The following is a 20251-nucleotide window of genomic DNA, read 5'->3' on the forward strand; positions in this document are numbered from 1 at the left end:
GATTTATCATTAGATCTAAAATACATAATCTCTAAAATATTAGAGATTACATAATCGCCATGAAGAACGAAGATAAGTGAGGTAGAACGATACGTAGAACGAGAATTAATCGATGTAGAACAAGGATTTTTGCTCGAGGTATAGATTGGGGTGTGTGATGTTGGAACTTGGGTTGTTGGTGGTACTGTTGATACCGGTGATGTTGCCAAAGCTGGTAAATTTTGCACCATATTCTCCAAATCGATTACTCGAGCGCGAAGTTCGTTGACTTCTTCTATTATACCAGGATGATTGTCGGTTCTGACGAGCGGATGAATAAGATTTAGAATTTTAGATAGTATATAATCGTGGTGAGATATTTGGGAAATGAGGGTGAAAATGGTGTTTCGGACTGGTTCGCCGGTAAGTACTTCCGGTTCTTCGCCAAGAGGGAAAGTCGGTGGATGGAAAGAATCGCCTTCTTCTCGTCTCCATCGGTTAAGTCATCTACGAACCCATCAGATGAATTGGGGATGGATGATTGGTTGATTCATTCTGGTGACACTGCTTTCGGAGCTTAGGTGAAACTCCATATCGGAATAGCTGTCGGAACCCGAGGAATTCGAACTAGTTGAGGGATTCATCTCGTACGATCAGATGAAGGATTTTTGATAAGAAATAGATTATAGGATGTAGATTAGTACCCTGTAATACATAATTTACATATGCATATATAATACTAAAATCTCATAAGTTACGGAGGAATCTACGGAAGCTGTCAGGCAAAGGTAACAATAACAGATACGCTAAGATATGAATTTATATATACACTGTCTATGCAATAGAGGCAGTAAGACGTGTCTAGACTTTAAGGATGATAAGAAAATGATTCCCTAAGAATGATAACTAGGTAATTTTCGACACAAAATGATAAGCAAAAACTTTTGACATGCAGACACGATCTAAGTCCAGACTCACTAATTCATCTAAACAACTATCAGTTAGACACTCTAATACAAGACTTGGTTCGCTAAGACCACCGCTCTGATACCACATGAAGCGACCCGTCCTAATCCATCTGGACGAATACATTACATTTGGTTACATCGCGAGGTACTTGACCTCTATATGACACATTTTACAAACATTGCATTCGTTTTTAAAAAGACAAACTTTCATTACACCAAAAGTTGATGATATGCATACCATTTCATAATATATCCAACTATAATTGACTTATTAATAATCTTGATGAACTCAACGACTCGAATGCAACGTCTTTTGAAATATGCCATGAATGACTCCAAGTAATATCTCTAAAATGAGCAAATGCACAGCGGAAGATTTCTTTCATACCTGAGAATAAACATGCTTTCAAGTGTCAACTAAAATGTTGGTGAGTTCATTAGTTTATCATAAACATTCATTTTCATCATTTTAATAGACCATAAGATTTTCATTTCTGTCTCTCATAAACATCATGCATCTGCATAAAAATCATTCATATGGATTGAACACCTGGTAACCGACATTAACAAAATGCATCTAGAATATCCCCAAACATATAACTTCGAAGTACTAAAGCAGTTCAAATTCTCTGACTGGGGCTTATCAAAGCCCATAGATCTATCTTTAAGATTCGCGTCAATTGGTTGCAATTATATTAAACACCAATTCTTAGGCTACCGAGTTCAACAAGGGCGATATCCGGTATAACAATTCAACCATAGAATGAAGTTTCAAGTACTTGTGTCTATTTTGTAAAACATTTATAAAAGCAGCGCATGTATTCTCAGTCCCAAAAATATATATTACAAAAGCATTTAAAAAGGGAGCAAATGAAACTCACAATACTGTATTTTGTAGTAAAAATACATATGACGAAATTGAACAATGCAGGGTTGGCCTTAGATTCACGAACCTATATCAATTATATATTTATTAACACATATAATGGAAATTACATAATTTCATTTATTAAGATATATTATTTATGTATTTGCAGTTATATTGAATTTATGTTAATTTCCATTTAAAACGTATACCTATATTATATCTTAAATTATATGTTATATATTTTTATGTTGAATATATACTTAAAATGATTAATATCTATATATTTAGTTATATTAATATATCTATACATATATGATTAGTATTATATTTAAAAATCATTAGTTTGTTATATATAAGTTTTTATATACATAATGTTAATATGTTTGATATATAGGTATATAAACTATTAATATTTTTATAGTATATGTAATAAGTATATTTTAGATACAAAATATTTATCAAAAAAAAAATATAATGATAGTATTGAAAATAATAATTTACTAATAATAATAACTTTCTTGATATTGATAATACTAATAATAATAATGATATTGTTAAAAATGGTACTTATGTTAATAATAATAATAATAATAATAATAATAATACTAATACTAATAATTACAAAAATGATGTTAATACTAATATTAGTGAAAAAAATAATAATAATAACATGTATTATTCTCATATCAACAATACTAATAATAATCCTAAATATAATCATAATAATCATAGTACTAAAATAATAAATTAGTAATCATAATAATAATAATAATAATAATAATAATAATAATAATAATAATAATAATAATAATAATAATAATAATAATAATAATAATATTCATATCTGTGACTATAATCGTAATACTTATAATAAATGATAACTAATACTTTTATTAGTAATAATAATAATAATAACTATAATATTAGTCATAATAACAATTTCTAATAATAACAATGATAATAACAACAACAACAACAACAACAATAATAATAATAATAATAATAATAATAATAATAATAATAATAATAATAATAATAATAATAATAATAATAATAATAATAATAATAATAATAGAATTAAAATAAAAGTGTATATACCCTTAGGAAGTTTTTCTAAAAAGAATTGCGCCAGACCGGACTCGAACCCGCAACCTATCGATAACCCCAAACTCCCTAATCACTGAACCACTTTGTTATATCTTGTATTAATTCGCACCATTAAATATTTAAACTGTAGTAAACTGTTTATCATCTTCTTCCTATCATCTGTCATTAATATCATTCTCGTATTTCACCATTAACATTATTTATCGATCATGAAATCATCATAATCGAACCATCATCTTCATTAACACATCATAGCATCATGATCATCACGATCATGATTTTCACTTATCATTCTATCATCTATTATCTTTATCATTATCATCATCTTAACCTCAATCTATCTTACTCGTCCTTAATATAATCGTGACCTATCATAATATTAGCATATCATGCTCATCATCATCATGTCATCTTCGATCTATATCATTAAATTTCTTATCATCTAAACCGTAATATGGGTGTATACTAGTCCACACGAAATTAGTTTGGCCCAACAATCAATAGCAATAATCGGCCCAAGTGCTTCACAAGCTTATCTAGTAACCTGCGGCCCAATTGTAAAATCAATTAAACACCATTGATCCACACATCCCGATCCACAAACAAATCCATTTGATTCAAGTTGTATTATTTAACAATTTAAAAGGGTCTCGGTTTGTCTTCTGGTTCCCTAGTCTTCGACAGCCATGATCAATAAAAAGAAAAGAAGGAAAAAAAATAGACGCAGGTTACCATCATCATCATCATCATCATATTGCCTATCAACGTAATATTCATCTTCATCATCGAGGGTTTCGATTGTGCGGTGGCTTGCGAAATTTAAAACGGAAACAGAAGAAAATAGAAGCTGTAGTAGCTGCACATCGTAGCAGGGATGGCAGGAAGCAGACGACAAAACAATTATACATATAACAACGAATTTTACTATTCATCATCTTTTTCCTTGTGGGTTTCGATTTGAATCAAGAAACGGAAAAGTAGAGTGGCGATGAGGGTTGTTGTGTGGTTACTCGACAACAGAAGCAAAAGTAAGCAATAACAGGAACCGTTGGCTTGATCGAAAAGGAAAAAAATATAGAATTGAGTAACAACAGGTTTTATGGGTTTGTTGTTGGATGGCTTTCTTAATAGAAAAACAGAAAAGTAACAAGTTGTGGTGGTGGATGGTGAAGATGATGACGGTTCACGGTGGAAGAGAGTGGCTGTGGTGATGAACGATTTGTGATGGTGATAATGGTGTTGATGGTTGTGAACGAGTAAAGGGGTAACGAAGGATATGTTGTTGGTTCATGGTGGACGAAAGTGGTGGGAAGGTGTTGGAGGTTGCCGGCTGCAGGAGTGGTCGATTGGTAAGTGTGGTAGTCGAGGGTGTTCTAAGATTGAAGATGGTGAAGTTTTGATGATATATATAATACATACATATATATAATCATATCACATTCATAATTCATAATAAAGTAATAAAGTAATAATTTTTAAATATACTTATAATATAATATGAATATTAAGAACGTGTGAATCTCCACCTCAGCCGACAGTTTAAGCCGGGTAGTGTATCGTGCTCCGTTTAATAATTAGTGGCGGATAAGAGTTCTCAGAAAAATCTCAAACTTTTAAATTAAGTATATTTATTTATTTTGGTCATTATGGTATAAAATTCGATCCTTAATTTGTTAAATAAAAATTACATCACTTGTCCCTCTCATATATAGATGAAATATAAAAAGTGCTAAAATTTAATAACTAGATCCTAAATACATTTTTAGTAAGCCTAAAATTTATAGGACTCATTTTTGGGTCACCGTTTATTTTAAAATTATATAAGTTCGAATTTAACTAGTTTAATATCAATCGGAAAATCAAACGAGTAGTACAATCATTTAATATTTATTTTTAATATACTTAATTTATATATATAGATATATTTTAAATAATAATTATTATAATATCCTATTTTTATTTTATTAATTTTTAACTACAACAACATATAATACTTCAAATTATATTTCGAATTATTATTTATATATACATACACACATATCTATTTACAATTAATTGTCCGTGAATCGTCGAGAACAGTCGAAGGTCAATTGAATATATGAAACAGTTCAAAATTTTTGAGACTCGGTTTAATAGAATTTGCTTATCGTGTCGAAACTATATAAAGATTAAGTTTAAATTTGGTCAGAAATTTTCGGGTCATCACAAAATGGCCATCACTACGAGAGATGGTATTACCTATGTGATGGTATATACCCAGATTGGGCTATGTTGGTCAAAGCGCCCCACAATCCAATTGACGAACCGCGTAAAAAGTTTAAACGGTTTCAAGAAAGTGCAAGGAAAGATATTGAACGTGAATTCGGAGTACTACGAGGTAGATTTGCAATGTTAAAGACTCCGGCAAGATCTATGGATTTCAACAAAATTAGAAGACATATGTACGCTTGTGTTGTATTACATAACATGATTCAAGAAAATAATGGATTTGTGATTTCAAAAAGAGATGAAAAAATGATGGCTGCACCAAGTAACCGACCTATTAGGTTAGAAAGGGATTTGAGGGATCGAGATGCCAGGATTAAGGAAATCAGAGATAGGCAAGTTCACAATCGGCTGGAGTCAGATTTAACCGAGCACGTATGAAATTTATCACCTTATTTTCGTGCTACTAATATTAATATTGATGATTAATATATTGTTATGTATTTTATTATTTCGTTCAAATTGATGTATTTTATTAGTCATTTAAATTAATGTATTTTAATTTTAGTAATAAAAACTAGCCGTTTATTTCATTCATTCGCAAACAAACGATTACATTATTTTCCTAAAAATTGTAAAACAACTTAGTTCCTAAAACGATTACATTATTTTCTTAAAAATTGAAAAACAACTTAGTTCCTAAAACGATTACATTATTTTCCTAACGGCTATCTTCAACAATCACCTTCATCAATCTAAGTAATCGCAAATATCGTATTGCTGAAATCCGCCATCGCTACTCGAAGATGAAGCAACTTCTTTTGACGATTCAGAAAGGGCGTAGTTTTCATCCCTAAATTCGGTATAAAGCATAATTTATTGCTTACGTACCAAAGCTTTTCCAATCAAAACATAATAATCGTGGTCATCTTCAAGTAGTGTGGCGAGAACGTCGGGTTTTTGGAAATACCAAACCTGTCTGAAAGGATATGGTATGTCTCGCTGGAGAACTTCAAGCAAACTAAAAAAATAACGATACTCACGTACATTAATGTAATAATCATGTGTTTTGTGAGGTGTATAATTCATCAATTCTCGATCAAATTCACCTCCGTAATAAATTTTTACGCAAACATTCAACGGACTCATTTTGAAAATTGATTGAATAACTTAGGAGAAATGAAGTGTGTGTTATAATTTGAGATGAGTGGGTGTTTATATAGGGAATGAAAGAGAGCCGTTTGGAAAAAAAAATCAAACGGTTCAATTATAGCCGTTGTAAATTAAATAATATTTTTAAAATATAAATATAATCATATTAATAATAAAAAATAATATAAAACAATTAAATAAAACAGAAAAATACAAAATTAAATGCAACATTAGCATTCCACTAACACAACACCAACTCACAACACCACCACTACTCCACTCAACAACACAACACGTCCTAGCACCCAAAAAGTGCAAAAAATGCACAACACGAACCCACAATACGAACTACCATTACAAATGGTCTTATAGTGTAATTTATCACTTAGTGTTGTACTATTGGTGGCACTTACAAAATAGGCATCTTTTTTTTAATAGTATCAAGTTGAAAAAAAAATCTAACGAAAAATCATACAATGAATATGCATTAATTCGAATAATTCATCAATTTTGGCTAATAGATATGAATGTGGATATGACTTGACTAATAGATATGAATGTAGATATGACATAATCTGATTCATATTCGATCATATGTTATTTTTAATTTTAACCTTTTTTCAATTCGGAACCTTTATAAGCAGCAACTGAAATCAAAGTTCTTTGTAGACATATAAAAAAGTAATATGTTTTTTATGGAAATTTTTTTACTTTTATATTATCTTTTTAGGTTATTTACTACTCTGTATTTATTTAGTGGTGACAATTCTGATATGAGTGTGATTAATTATAATTCAATAAATATTAATAAGATATAAAATTTAAAAACAAATTATGGTTAAGGTAATATAATAAAATTAATTAAAGTATGGTGTAAATTAGCCGAACTACTTGTGAACTACACGAGCTTAATACGTTAATAGCTTATTTGAAGCCGAGGTTAAACGAGCTCAAATTCGAGATTGAACACATTTTAAAGATCATTTATTAAACAAACTTAAGATCGAGATGGAGCTTCCGATATCGAGCTCGCCAGGGCCAGTCCTGAGTGTTCTGTTGCTCGGGGCGAATCGATCAAATAATGCCCCCTACTCTATTTATAAACAAGTGTGCGAAAGCTAATCAATTTATATTAACTCTCTTTCACGTTAATTTTTTTGTTAAATAAATTTAATGTGATAATTTGAAGAGATAAATTACGATAAAAGTGATGACTTCAAGTCTAGTTAAATTTTTATAGTGTCTTTTTCTTTTTCATACGTGATTTAATTAATGAGTAAATTATAAAAGAAAAATTTCAAGTTAATGTAACATGTGTCTAAATTATTAGACTACTACTTGATCTATCCCGAAATATGCCCTTTAAAATGTGATGCTCGGATGCGGTCGCCCCTGTGGCCCTACCCTAGGGCCGGCCCTGGATCTCGCATAAGCTCGCGAACTTAAACCAATATTTCATTTGTATAAGTAATTATTAATTATAATTATTAGTTTTTACGATAAGATACATGTACATATAATTGTAATTATATAATACTAACTATTACGTATATAGTTGCTGAAATTCTGCTAAACTCGAACTAGAATAATGTAAAACGAACGAGATGTATTTTGTTTGATTCTATTTGTCGTTTTTCTTTTATTTGGTATGGAAATAGAGGCAAAAAGAATGTAAATTGGAACATTTGACAGCTTAAGCCATTTAAAAGTGGTTCGCGAGTCTTTTTTAGTTATTTGCTAGTATAGCACATCGCTTTTTTTAAATATATTTGGCCATTAAAAAAAAAACTAGCGCGATCAAGATCTTAAATTTTAAAACGAGCAAAACATAAACCTAATCAAATTTAAATTTGAATAGGCTAGCATACAGCCCGATCAAACCAAGTAAAGTCAAGAAATAAAAGGTCCTACCTCCAAAAAGAAAAGGAAAAAAAAAAAAAAAAAAGCCTCAAATCTATCTCCATCTCCGTACCTTAGCCAGGGACAACCAGCTGTAACATTTTTACGTAAACATAACGCACTCACCTACACCTTCCCTTTCCCTTATAAATACACCCTCACCTCTTTATAACATCCCCACCCCCATTTCATTCCCTCTGTGTCTCTTACCTGACGCAGAGTCTTCATAGCCCAACATTATTCGCCACTCATGTTACCACTTCTATTTATTGCAACTCAAAAACATCACTTTAATATTAATATATACATTTTCATTTCCTTATTATGGAAGTTGTGGTTAAGTTAATGGAGATTACTACTGCTGCACCACCTTATAACTCCCCACCACTCCAACAACAACATCATGCTTCGTCTCGTCCCACAATCGGATTTCAGCTTGGGACCGCGTTGCTATTGATTATTGTTTTTAGCCTTAGCGGCATCTTTTCATGTTGTTACCATTGGGACAAGCTTCGGCACCTTCGTGGTGATTTTTCGGATCAAGAACATCGTCCGAGCCCCAACCAATCACCTTCCAAACCTAAACCTATTTACTCGGTAACAATCTTTTTTAATCCAATATTACAAAGTTGTAGTCTTCGAAAACTAAACTTGAATATGCACAAGATACTTTTAAAATTCAACATTTTTTTGTGTTAAATTACTTTCTTCGAATTAAATAAAACAAACTGAGTCTGTTAACTATTTAACAGACTCAACTGAGTCACTCGAGCCAATCTGCTAGCTCGAATAACTAGATTAAATCACTCAAACAACCTTGAGATTGATTTTTAAACCCAAAATTTTGTAGTTAAATGTTTTATGAATTTTGGTAACATAGGATAAGGAGCGAGACGTGGACGGAAGCTTGCCGGTAATAATGGCGGGAGATCAGTTTCCGAGGTTTATAGCAATGCCGTGTCCGTGTGAACCACCGCGAGAAGGAAAAATTACGGTGGAAGAGATTGATCAGACGTCATTAAAACCAGCACACATGGCAATAGCAATTTCGATGTGTTAGAAACTTTAAAATCTTTCAATTTTTTGGGTGTGTACATAAGTTAGTTTTTCAAGATTGAAATGGAAAGTGTGATTTTAGTACATTTGTTCTAGCCATTTCTATTTTGACTTTTTTAAGTATGCAAGTTAAATTTGGAGTTGGGTACTTATGGAATATGCTACACAACAAAAGCAGTTGGCTAAAGAGTCCAAATAGATACTAAATTCTAGGGACCATCAATTTTTAGCAACTACAACATCATATCCTATATTCCGATTAAGATTGATTATTGTTGTGAGGATATTTAAATTTTGATAAAACAAAATGTGTTAAAGTTTCATTAAATTTTTCAAAGGATTTTGACACCTGTCACCTTCAATTTTTCAAATATTCTTGTTATAGTGTATTAAAAATTGTAGATTAATTACCAACATTCTCTAATTATAAATTCTAATATCCCCTAATTTTTATTTTGATATTTAATATTCGTGAAATGTCACCTATATCCGTAATTTCTGGTTTCGCATCCGTTTGACACAACTATATTATTATTATTGTTGTTGTTGTTGTTGTTGTTGTTGTTGTCATTATTATTGTGATATATTTAACTGGGTTTTTAGCCCGTGCGATGAACGGACATTGAAAAATCAACGAAAAATATTAGCCATGATAAATTGCATTTATTACATTAATAAGCCCGTGTGATGCACGATCGATAAAAATGGTTAAATAGTTGGTTATGATTTTATTTTAAAATAATAATGTTTTTTAAATTAAAGAGTGTAAGTACAAATGTAAATAAACTGGATAAGTAGCAAAATAAACATACAAAATATATGTTTCACTGTTTCACTAAGTATTGATAAGACTTAATGTCCTATGTATATATATATATATATATATATATATATATATATATATATATATATATATATATATATATATATATATTTATTTCCTGAAGAGCAATGCTCTATATGAAATATTCGATCAACATGATAATTGTTTACCCGAGACTTAATTCTTAAGCTAAATTGACGCCATAGATTATTCCAACATCTCAACATTAGATATTGTCCTATATTGCCAATATATAATATTCAATACCACATGTTCTTCTTTCTTCATATGTACCATCCATCATATATCTATATTATTATTTTTCTACCAAATTTGACCTTGAAAAACATATATAATAACTTAGATCATCCTCCAGCAAAGAAAAATAAACGAAAAAAAAATTGATATACCTACGTAAAACTTTATAATCACTTGATATATATATTTAACTAATTTTAAGTAAAATCAACTAATAGATCTTAATAAATTTCAATATAAATAGATAGATTTTTGTTCCTTGAAATGGTATAAACTTTTCAGTGTGTGTTCATGGACACAAAATATGATATGGATGAATTGAAAACAAATAATTTTATACAAAACTAATCTACCTACACGTGGATTACTGATCTTTATATATATATATATATATATATATATATATATATATATATATATATATATATATATATATATATATATATATATTAAAATTATATTATAGTAAACACGTGATATATACTTATTTATTTATTATTTATATTATAATTATGTGTAGGAATAGGAATTGGAAACATATACGGATATTTATATATATGTAAATATATACGTGTAAATATAATATATATTAAAATTATATTATAATATGTGATATATATATATATATATATATATATATATATATATATATATATATATATACTTGTTTGTTTATTATTTATATTATAATAATTATAATTATGTGTAGGAATAGGATTTGGAAACATATACGAATATTTATATATGAAAATATTATATTTTATATTATATTTATATATTAATATATTAATAATGAAGGAGGAGTTGACACGTGACATGAATTAAGCAGGAATTGACATGTAAGATTATTGTCACGAGCTTTATATAATAAAATATAGATATAGATATAGATATAGATATAGATATAGATACTCGTAACATAATATAATGAGTTTTTGAAGAACTTCACAAGGATATGCTGTTATTTCTATTATATAGAGTAATGTATAGGATATAAACATAGATTAAAACAACCAAGTTACTATTCCATAAAAATTGTATATATTCATGTTTTATTAAAATACACTTATGACTTTTCGCCAAAAACATATTAGATAAATTTGGTGTGAATTACCAGCGAAGAACAAACTATATTTAGTCATATTTAGGTAGTTTAGCTGTTTTTCTTTTTCATAACTATTTTAGAACTCTTTTCTAGCTAATTCAAAATGTAACGCTAATGAAGTTTGTATCTACGATTTATCTATCAAGAGAATATTGAGATGTCAACTAAGAAATCATGTTACGAACCAAGTAGGCAATGCCGAATGGTACCTCAATAATTCTGGATTTCATGAGGTCCCTAGTCAATCCCTAACAATGCCCAAATCGCTAGTTCAATTCTTTGGGGGCTTTTCCTCAATACGGTTTCCCACTAACGTGTGTGTGGTAAATGATCGTAAAGGTAGTTAATTTCGTTCCGGATGATGCCGATATTTCTGTTAAACAAAATAAATCATGTTACCAGGGTTTTAACATTTCTACATAATAATCAATGAATTCATATGTATGTATCTATCAAGAGTAGTGTTTCCATATTAATAATAAAATAAAATAAAATTAAAATATAGTTATAATAATAATTAATACTTTAGAATAAAATAGGATGCATTAAAATAAAGGGGGATGATTCTCACACACTGTTTTTTGATCCTCACACACCAATTTACTTGAACTCCTCCCTAATAATAGGTAAAAGGGTGTGTGAAGATCAAAAAACAATGTGTGAGAATCATCCCTCTAAAATAAAACAGGGTACTGAGTAATTTAAAATAAAATAAAACAGGGTAAGACGTACAACAATATTGACAAATGTAGCCCACAAAATCACTAAATTTACATTTATATATATCTCAAATATATGTGTAAAATAATATACACACATGACATGATAATTTGATAAGAATATGATCGATTTTTATTGATTATAAATAATTGTTACAATCTAAATTGTATTCTAAGTGTTTATCAACAAGTGTTCTTATATACAAATGAACTAACGGCTATTTCTATTTTTGGGATGACTCCAATACACTTTTGAAAGCCCCATTACAATTGAGGAAACTATGCTGGCTTTTGCTGCTGTTGGACCTGTTATGTTGGAGGTTAGCTAATCTTGTGACATGCCTCAAATTGGAAATGATGAAACTACTTTTTGATCCCGATAGTCATATTACCTAAAATGGTAACTTGACATTGTTGCTGCATTCTAACACTTAGGGATGGCAATGGATATCCGATTCATTGGATATCCATCCGATCCAATCCATTTACATGGATATGGATTATCTAAATGGATGATAAACAGATATGGATATGGATATGGATGATGTGAAACATTAGTGGATCGGATATGGATGTCAATTTACCATCCACGGATATATCCAATTACCACCTGAAATACATATATACGTATAAATATATACATATTTCTTTTAATATATGCATTTATATTTACATATCCTTGTACATGTAGACTATAAACTATTAAAATGTTATCAATAATATAAATTATGAAGATATAACTATATAACTAGTATTAAATTCACATATCTTACATATATTACATAGATTTGTTAAATATCCTTTGATAATTTCATTACAAAATATAAATATCTTTATAAATACTTAACATCTAACGGATATCCATTAACCCGCTTAATCCAACGGATATGGATATGGATGGATGATTTATATTTAAATGGATATGGATATGGATATGGATATGGATTTAAAAAATTAAATGGATATGGATGTGGATATGAGACCACCCGATCCATATCCGATCCATTGCCATTCCTACTAACACTCCCCCCTTAAGTTGAATATTGGGGTTTCAAATATTCAACTTGCCAAGAACTTCACTGTATAGTCTTCCGTTGACTGACTTTGTGAGGATGTCAGCAAGCTAATCTTCTGATCTGATTGATGGAAGTGAAATAGTTTTGCCATCTAACTTTTCTATGATAAAATGTCTATCAATCTCAACATGCTTAGTGCGGTCATGTTGAATGGGGTTTTCTGAAATAGTGATTGTTGCTTCATTGTGGAACATGATTTGAATAGCTTCTTGTGGTGGAAAACCAATCTCCGTTAGTAACTTCTTGATCCATAAGGCCTCGACTACTCCTTTGGCTATTCCTCTAAATTTTGATTCGGCACTTGAAAGTGAGACAACCTTTTGTTTCTTATTTCTCCATGAAACTAAATTACCCCCGACAAGTGTGAAGAATCCGGATGTAGATTTTCTATCCCCTTTTTCTCCAGCCCAGCTTGCATATGTATATATTTGAGTCTTTAGGTATCCATGTCTTTTAAAAACAACTCCATGATCCGCTGTTTTCTTCAAATATCTGATGATTCTCATTACAGCTTCCATATGGTGAACCTGTGGTTGATGCATGAATTGACTCACAACTCCAACTGCATGTGCTATATTTGGTTGAGTGTGAGCAAGATAGATGAGTTTTCCCACCATCCTTTGGTATTTCCCTTTATCAGCAACATCAGCTTCATCTTCCATATATAGCTTTTGATTTGGAATCATTGGAGTATCAGCTGGTTTGCAATCAATCATACTCATCTCTGCAAGAAAATCAAGAATATACTTCTTTTGACAGATAAATATTCCCTGTTGGGATCGTAATACCTCAATCACCAAAAAATATTTAAGTCTGCCCAAGTCTTTCATTTCAAATTCTTTAAATAAGTTCATTTTTAAGTTAGAAATTTCCTCTTTATCATTTTCTGTTATTATCATATCATCAACATAAATGATTAAGCATGTAATTCGTTTAAAAAGAGAGTATGATCCGAGTTACTTTGTTTGAAATCATATTTTTTATAAATAAAGCAAATCTCCCAAACCAAGCCCGTGGAGATTGTTTTCGCCCATATAAAGATTTTTTAAGTCGGCAAACTTCCCTATCATTGAAGTTTCCTGAAAATCCTGGTGGGGCTTCCATATAAACTTCTTCTTTTAATTCACCATGGAGAAAAGCATTCTTTACATCAAATTGGTGAAGTGGCCAGTCTACATTTGCAGCGATAGAGAAGAGAACTCTAATAGTATCAATCTTTGCAACCGGGGAAAAGGCTTCAGAATAATCTATTCCATAGGTTTGAGTATATCCCTCGGCAACAAGACGGGTTTTGTATCTATCAATGGTACCATCTGGTTTTCATTTAATTGTAAATACACATCGGCACCCTACATGTTTCTTTTCTTGAGGAATAACACATTTTTTCCATGTGTCATTTTTCTTAAGTGATTCAATCTTTTCTTCCATAGCTTTTTTCCATTTCTCATATCTCATTGCTTCGTCAACATTAGTTGGAATTTCTTCAGAGTATAAAGAGGAATTGAATTTTTGTACCTCACTCGATAGGTTTCATTGTGCAATATTGACAATGGGGCATTTTGACCTTTGAGCTTCTTTCTATGGAGAGTATCGTTTTGATGGTACTCCTCTGTTGGTTCGTTGTGGTAAGACATATCTTTATGTGGTTTCATTGGTGGCATCAGGGGTTGGATTGTTTTGTTCCTCTGGAATTGAATGTTCAATATTTGAGGAGATTTCGGTAGGTTCAGAATCTTGTGTTGTAGTATTTGGTATCTCGGGATTTGGTGTTAATGTTTGGACATGGTCGAGATTTGGTGTTGGAATTTGGATATTGTCGGCACTTGGTATTGGTATTTGGATATTGTCGGGACTTGGTATTGGTATTTGGATATTTTCGGGATTAGGTGTCCATTGTATCCAACTTAGAGTGTCATCATCCTCTTTCTCCCCCTCACTCGTGAGTTGGGTATTATAAAAGTATTCGGTTTCGACAAAGTCACAGTTCATTGCAGTAAAAACATGGCGTCTTTTCAGGCTATAACACCGATATCCTTTTTGGTTTATTCCATATCTAACCATGACATATTTTTCTGCACATGAATCAAGTTTGGTGCGCTCATGTTTTGGAATATGGATAAAGACTGAGCACCCAAATATCTGAGGTTCAATGTTAAATGAAGTCGGAAGGGTATGGAATTGGGAAAGAATATCTTTAGGAGTTTTTGTGCCTAAAATTTTAGTGGGTAAACGGTTGATAAGATAGGTAGCGAAAGCAAGAGCTTTTGGCCAAAAACTCTTCGGAACCTTGGATTTAATTAATAACGCTCTTGTCATTTCTAAAAGTAGTCGATTTTTCGTTCGGATACTCTGTTTTGTTCGGGAGTATGAGCACAAGATGTTTGGTGAATAATCCCTTTATCTTCACAAAATTGTTTCATTGAGGTATTGACAAACTCACGCCCATTATCGGATCTTAAGATTTGTATATTTTTGTTAAATAGGGTCTGTATCATTTTAAAAAAATGGGAAATTTTTTCAAATACTTTTTATTTGTGAGTTAAAAAGTAGGTCATGCGTGAATAGTCATCAATAAATAGGACAAAATACCAGAAGTTTTTCCTCCAATAACCGGTGCAGGACCGCATACATCCGAATGGATTAAAGCAAAAGTTACATCTTTTCTTGTCTTACTAGGTTTAAAAGTACTTCAGTGACATTTAGCCAAAATACAAGTTTCACAATTTAAGGTAACATTGGATGGAAAAAGACTTGGAAGTAAAGCATCACAATCAAAAATCCATTTCTTACTTTTTGTTTTGTTTGTGACAACATTAATTTTTCCATAAGAGATTTTATTTTCTAAAAAAGAATTTTAAACTGTTTTGTTTTATCAAACCGGTTTGGTATTTGGGCCTGCCCAATTTGTTCTTTAAAGATTAAGGGTTCTTGGGCTTGTTTATTATGGGCCTTCTTCTTCTTATTCAAACGGCCCCATTTTCTTTTTATAGTTGGTTTGACCAGATCGTGAACATCAACACCTAAATTAGGGTTATTGCTTCTCTCAACCGTATCCTTCTTCTCCCTCAATCTCTCTGAAATTAAGTTTGATTGAAGGTATGGGTGAGATTTTTTCAACTCTCCCTTTGCGGCCGTTTGAGGAGGAATGGAATTCATCCATTTTACTCTGGTGTTCTTGTTCTCTTTAGTCGTTTGGGATGATTCTGATTAAAGATTGGGTTTTAATTCCCTTTCTTCTCTCATCAGTTCATGTAAGCAATTGAAACGATTGTGATTAGCCACTTTGACTCTGGTCAATTTACAGTGATTAGGGTTTACCCTAATCACTTTGATCGATTGTTGCGATTTATTAGGGTTTGAAGGTTTAACCTTCACCCATTTGGTCGATTTTTGAGGTAAATCAAAGTTTGAGATACCTCTTGTTGCTTTATGAGTTGACCGATTGTTGGATCTTGGGTTGCTGTTGCCAGTAACCTTATTGTAGCCACCGGCTGCTTCTGCTACCGTCGTCACCACTTTATTATGCTTCTGTTTGTTCCACCATTTAAGGTAACCGATGAGCTCGAAACATTGAATTACAGTGTGACATGACCTTCCACAATAAACATAGTTCAATGGTTGTGGTGGTCGATGGTGGTTTGTAATGATGTTTTCAGTTTTGGCGATGGTTGATGGTTGACAGAGAACATCCATGATATCGGCTAAATAGTCACGTTTTCACCTTGGTATTAAGGCCCAAAAATAATAAAGTTCCAAACTTTAACGCCAAAATACCCGCTTCGCTGGTTAAAATTAAAGAACAAGTGACTACGAAGACGGCGCAAAAAGAATTACGAGAATCGGAGCAAAAACGAAGATTTTACAGCGAAAAAGATGAAAGACAAAAAATCAGGTTACGATTCAGTGAATTCAGCAAACCAGGGCAGGCCAAATGTGTAGCGACCCGACCAAAACATGTTTGACGGTGCCGACTACTTAGGTCCCGTTGCGTGGTCATAAGTCTTTATCATGACGTTTGACCAAAATATGTCATATTCATTTCATAAGTAAAAGGATGTTTCAAGTTTACAAATGTAGTTCAAAAGACTGGTTACATTACAATGTTTAACGTACGAATGAAACCTACGCGACACAATTTAAAGTAGTCAAAAGACGCTCCAACTATGCATGTATACTCCAAGCAAGTATCAAAAAGAGTGCGGAAGCATGTATCAAGTAGCTTTCAAGGACCTGAGAAAACATATAGAAAACTGTCAACGAAAACGTTGGTGAAATCATAGGTGTTTTAGTAAACGTTGCATTTGAACCACAAGATTTAATATAATATGATTATCTAAATCATTTGCATTCCAAAGTTGTTATTTGTTTCGCGGGCACCCAATTATCAAACTTAACTGTTTTGCACCCTTTGCGTAGTGTTAGAACATACACTAGACCCGAAAATATATTTCATTCGCTAACGGTAGCGAACCGTCCGAATGAGGCTCGTCAAGCCCATGTGATCACATAATATAAGTTCATGTTTACACCCTGCAAGTGTAACTAATGATAATTGAATTGAGAATTTTCCTTCAAACCCGTACGTGGAATGTTCGTTTTCGTACTTGTGTTCAATGTGTAAAAGTATGATACGTATATGTTTCTCATCCCATAGTTTAAAGCATAAAAGTTGTTTGAAAGATGGGACTATGATCTCAGCTTGAGTGCACGTATGAAAAGTACTTCACAAAGTAACGTGTGCGAAGGATAGTGCTAGTCTTGACCTAAACAAATAGGTCGTATCAATAACGGTAAACCCGATAGGTCAAAGATGTTCAATTAGTCCTATGGCTCTTTACGACTCGATTATGTAGCATGTGAATCAAATTCTCGAGTTTCATGCAAGATACAAGTATAGAAACAAGTTAGGAAGGTTGCATAATCATTTGGTTAAGTTTGACAAAAAGTCAAACTTTGGTCGGTCAAAGTCAACGAAAAAGTCAACACGTTCGGGTCGGGTCCCGAACTATTTTTCTGAGGTTTTTATTCATATATAAACATGTTAGAACAAGTCTCATGTGAATTGGAGGTCCATAGGGTGCCAAACATTTTTCATATAATTGACATGTAGGTCAGAACCTGAACACGGCTTAGGCCGCGCCGCGACCCAGGATTGCCGCGCCGCGACAATACACGGGAGCTGGTACCTGGTCAGTCTCAAATATCCAAGTCTCAATTCATAACACTTTCAAGCATAACTCGCAAACCGCTAATACTTAGAACTCGTACCTTATATCGTTAGAAAGGTAATTTGACAAAGAACACAACTAAATACATTTCACCAACCAAAAACGTTATTTGTAACAATCGGCTTTCCAAAGTAAATGATCAATTAATGCACACATTTAATACTCAAATTTGATAAGTGCACATTTATGATTCGGGCATTTAATGCATACATACAACATGCCGTTTTGTAGGTAATCGAGCATACAATACAACTAACTACTTATTAACAATAATTCATGGCATTCAATGCATCAAATATTCATTTCAAGCTTATCAAACCCTAACCCAAATTCACCAAAATCACTAATCAAGTTTATGGAGTTTTCTCAAGCAACCTACACATGAAATTGAAGCTAGTGATGTTAGGAACACATTTAATACATGCATTTATGATATTTAACATCATTCAAACAACCAAATCACCAAATCAAACACACCAAAGTTTATGTTCATGCTAGTTACTTCAAATAACAAAGTCGAACATATTAATCATATATTCATGTTAGACTTGAGCCATAGACACTAATTAACAACTTTATAAGTTAAAAACATCAAGAACACCAAATCTAGTGATTTTAAAAAGTTACCCAAACTTGATGAAATCGGTATGGAATCGAAGAGGAAGATGAGAGGATTCCGAATATGCAATTTGTTTAGATGGATGCTTGCTCGATTTGATTTGGATGATGAATCCTTGAAGTGGTGTTTGAGAGATTTGGTGAAAGTATTAGAGAAAAAGGAAAAAGAAAAGGAATTAATGAATGGATGAGAGTGAAGGGTTGACTAGTTGACCTAGTCACCTATTTGATCTCTTGGCAACAATGGTCCCTCTAGTTCGGTTGCGGGTGCGTGAATTACCTAAACGAGATATTTTAAAATGCGTATTAACGAGGGATGTCATAATCATATAACGAACTTTAAATAGTTAAACGGAAAAGTAAACGGAAAAAGGCGGAATGTTACATTACCTACTCCTTAAAAGAAATTTCGTCCCGAAATTTAAGTAGACGTAGTAGTTGTTGTTTCTTCCTCGAAATTTTGCGTTTCCGGAATCGGGAATAAGTGAGAGTATTTCTTTTGCATTTGATCTTGCCTTTCCCAAGTAAACTCGGGTCCTCTTTTGGCATTCCAACGAACCTTGACAATCGGGATTCGACTTTGTTTCAATGTCTTGACGGAGGTGTCCACAATTTCAACCAGTTCCTCCACAAAATGAAGTTTTTCATCAATAGTAAGTTCCTCGAGAGGGATGACGATATCGGGCTCGGCAAGACACTTTTTCAAGTTAGATACATGGAAGGTAGGATGAACGGAGCTCAATTGAGGTGGAAGATCTAAACGATAAGCAACGGTTCCAATACGCTCCAAGATTTCGAAAGGACCAATATACCGCAGATTTAACGTCCCGTGTTTCCCAAAACGGATTACACCCTTCCAAGGTGCGACTTTTAACATGACGCGGTCACCGACTTGAAATTCAAGGTCGTTGCGTCTTTTGTCGGTGTAGCACTTTTGACGACTCCGGGCCGTCCGAAGCCTATCTCGGATTTGAACGATCTTCTCGGTGGTTTCGTGAATGAGTTCGGGTTCGGTGATTTGTATGTCGCCTACTTCGGCCCAACAAAGAGGAGAACGGAATTTTCGGCCATATAACGCTTCAAAAGGTGCGGCTTTAATACTCGCGTGATAACTATTGTTGTAAGAGAACTCGGCGAGAGGTAAGTGCTTGTCCCAAGCTTTTCCAAAATCCACCACACAAGCCCATAAC

The 20251-nt window shown here is 32.2% G+C and overlaps 3 protein-coding genes across 3 annotated transcripts; 2 read left to right on the plus strand and 1 right to left on the minus strand.

Annotated features, from left to right (window-relative positions):
* The first annotated feature begins 4198 nt into the window (after nucleotides 1-4198).
* Nucleotides 4199-5568, plus strand: LOC139863780 (uncharacterized). Its single transcript, XM_071852388.1, has 2 exons — nucleotides 4199-4271; nucleotides 5183-5568. Exons 1-2 carry the CDS (start codon nucleotides 4199-4201, stop codon nucleotides 5566-5568), a joined length of 459 nt encoding a protein of 152 aa, XP_071708489.1.
* Nucleotides 5569-8369: 2801 nt separating this feature from the next.
* LOC139862844 (uncharacterized protein At5g65660-like) lies at nucleotides 8370-9453 on the plus strand. Its single transcript, XM_071851475.1, has 2 exons — nucleotides 8370-8775; nucleotides 9059-9453. Exons 1-2 carry the CDS (start codon nucleotides 8503-8505, stop codon nucleotides 9236-9238), a joined length of 453 nt encoding a protein of 150 aa, XP_071707576.1. The 5' UTR covers nucleotides 8370-8502; the 3' UTR covers nucleotides 9239-9453.
* A 3809-nt stretch (nucleotides 9454-13262) lies between these two features.
* LOC139863781 (uncharacterized) lies at nucleotides 13263-14849 on the minus strand. Its single transcript, XM_071852389.1, has 3 exons — nucleotides 14731-14849; nucleotides 14222-14512; nucleotides 13263-13626 (listed from the first exon to the last, which is right to left on the minus strand). The coding sequence occupies exons 1-3, from the start codon at nucleotides 14847-14849 to the stop codon at nucleotides 13263-13265; spliced, it is 774 nt and encodes a 257-aa protein (XP_071708490.1).
* Between the last annotated feature and the right edge of the window lie 5402 nt (nucleotides 14850-20251).

The sequence above is a fragment of the Rutidosis leptorrhynchoides genome, chromosome 8 (genome assembly GCF_046630445.1).
Source record: "Rutidosis leptorrhynchoides isolate AG116_Rl617_1_P2 chromosome 8, CSIRO_AGI_Rlap_v1, whole genome shotgun sequence".
NCBI classification, from domain to species: domain Eukaryota; kingdom Viridiplantae; phylum Streptophyta; class Magnoliopsida; order Asterales; family Asteraceae; genus Rutidosis; species Rutidosis leptorrhynchoides.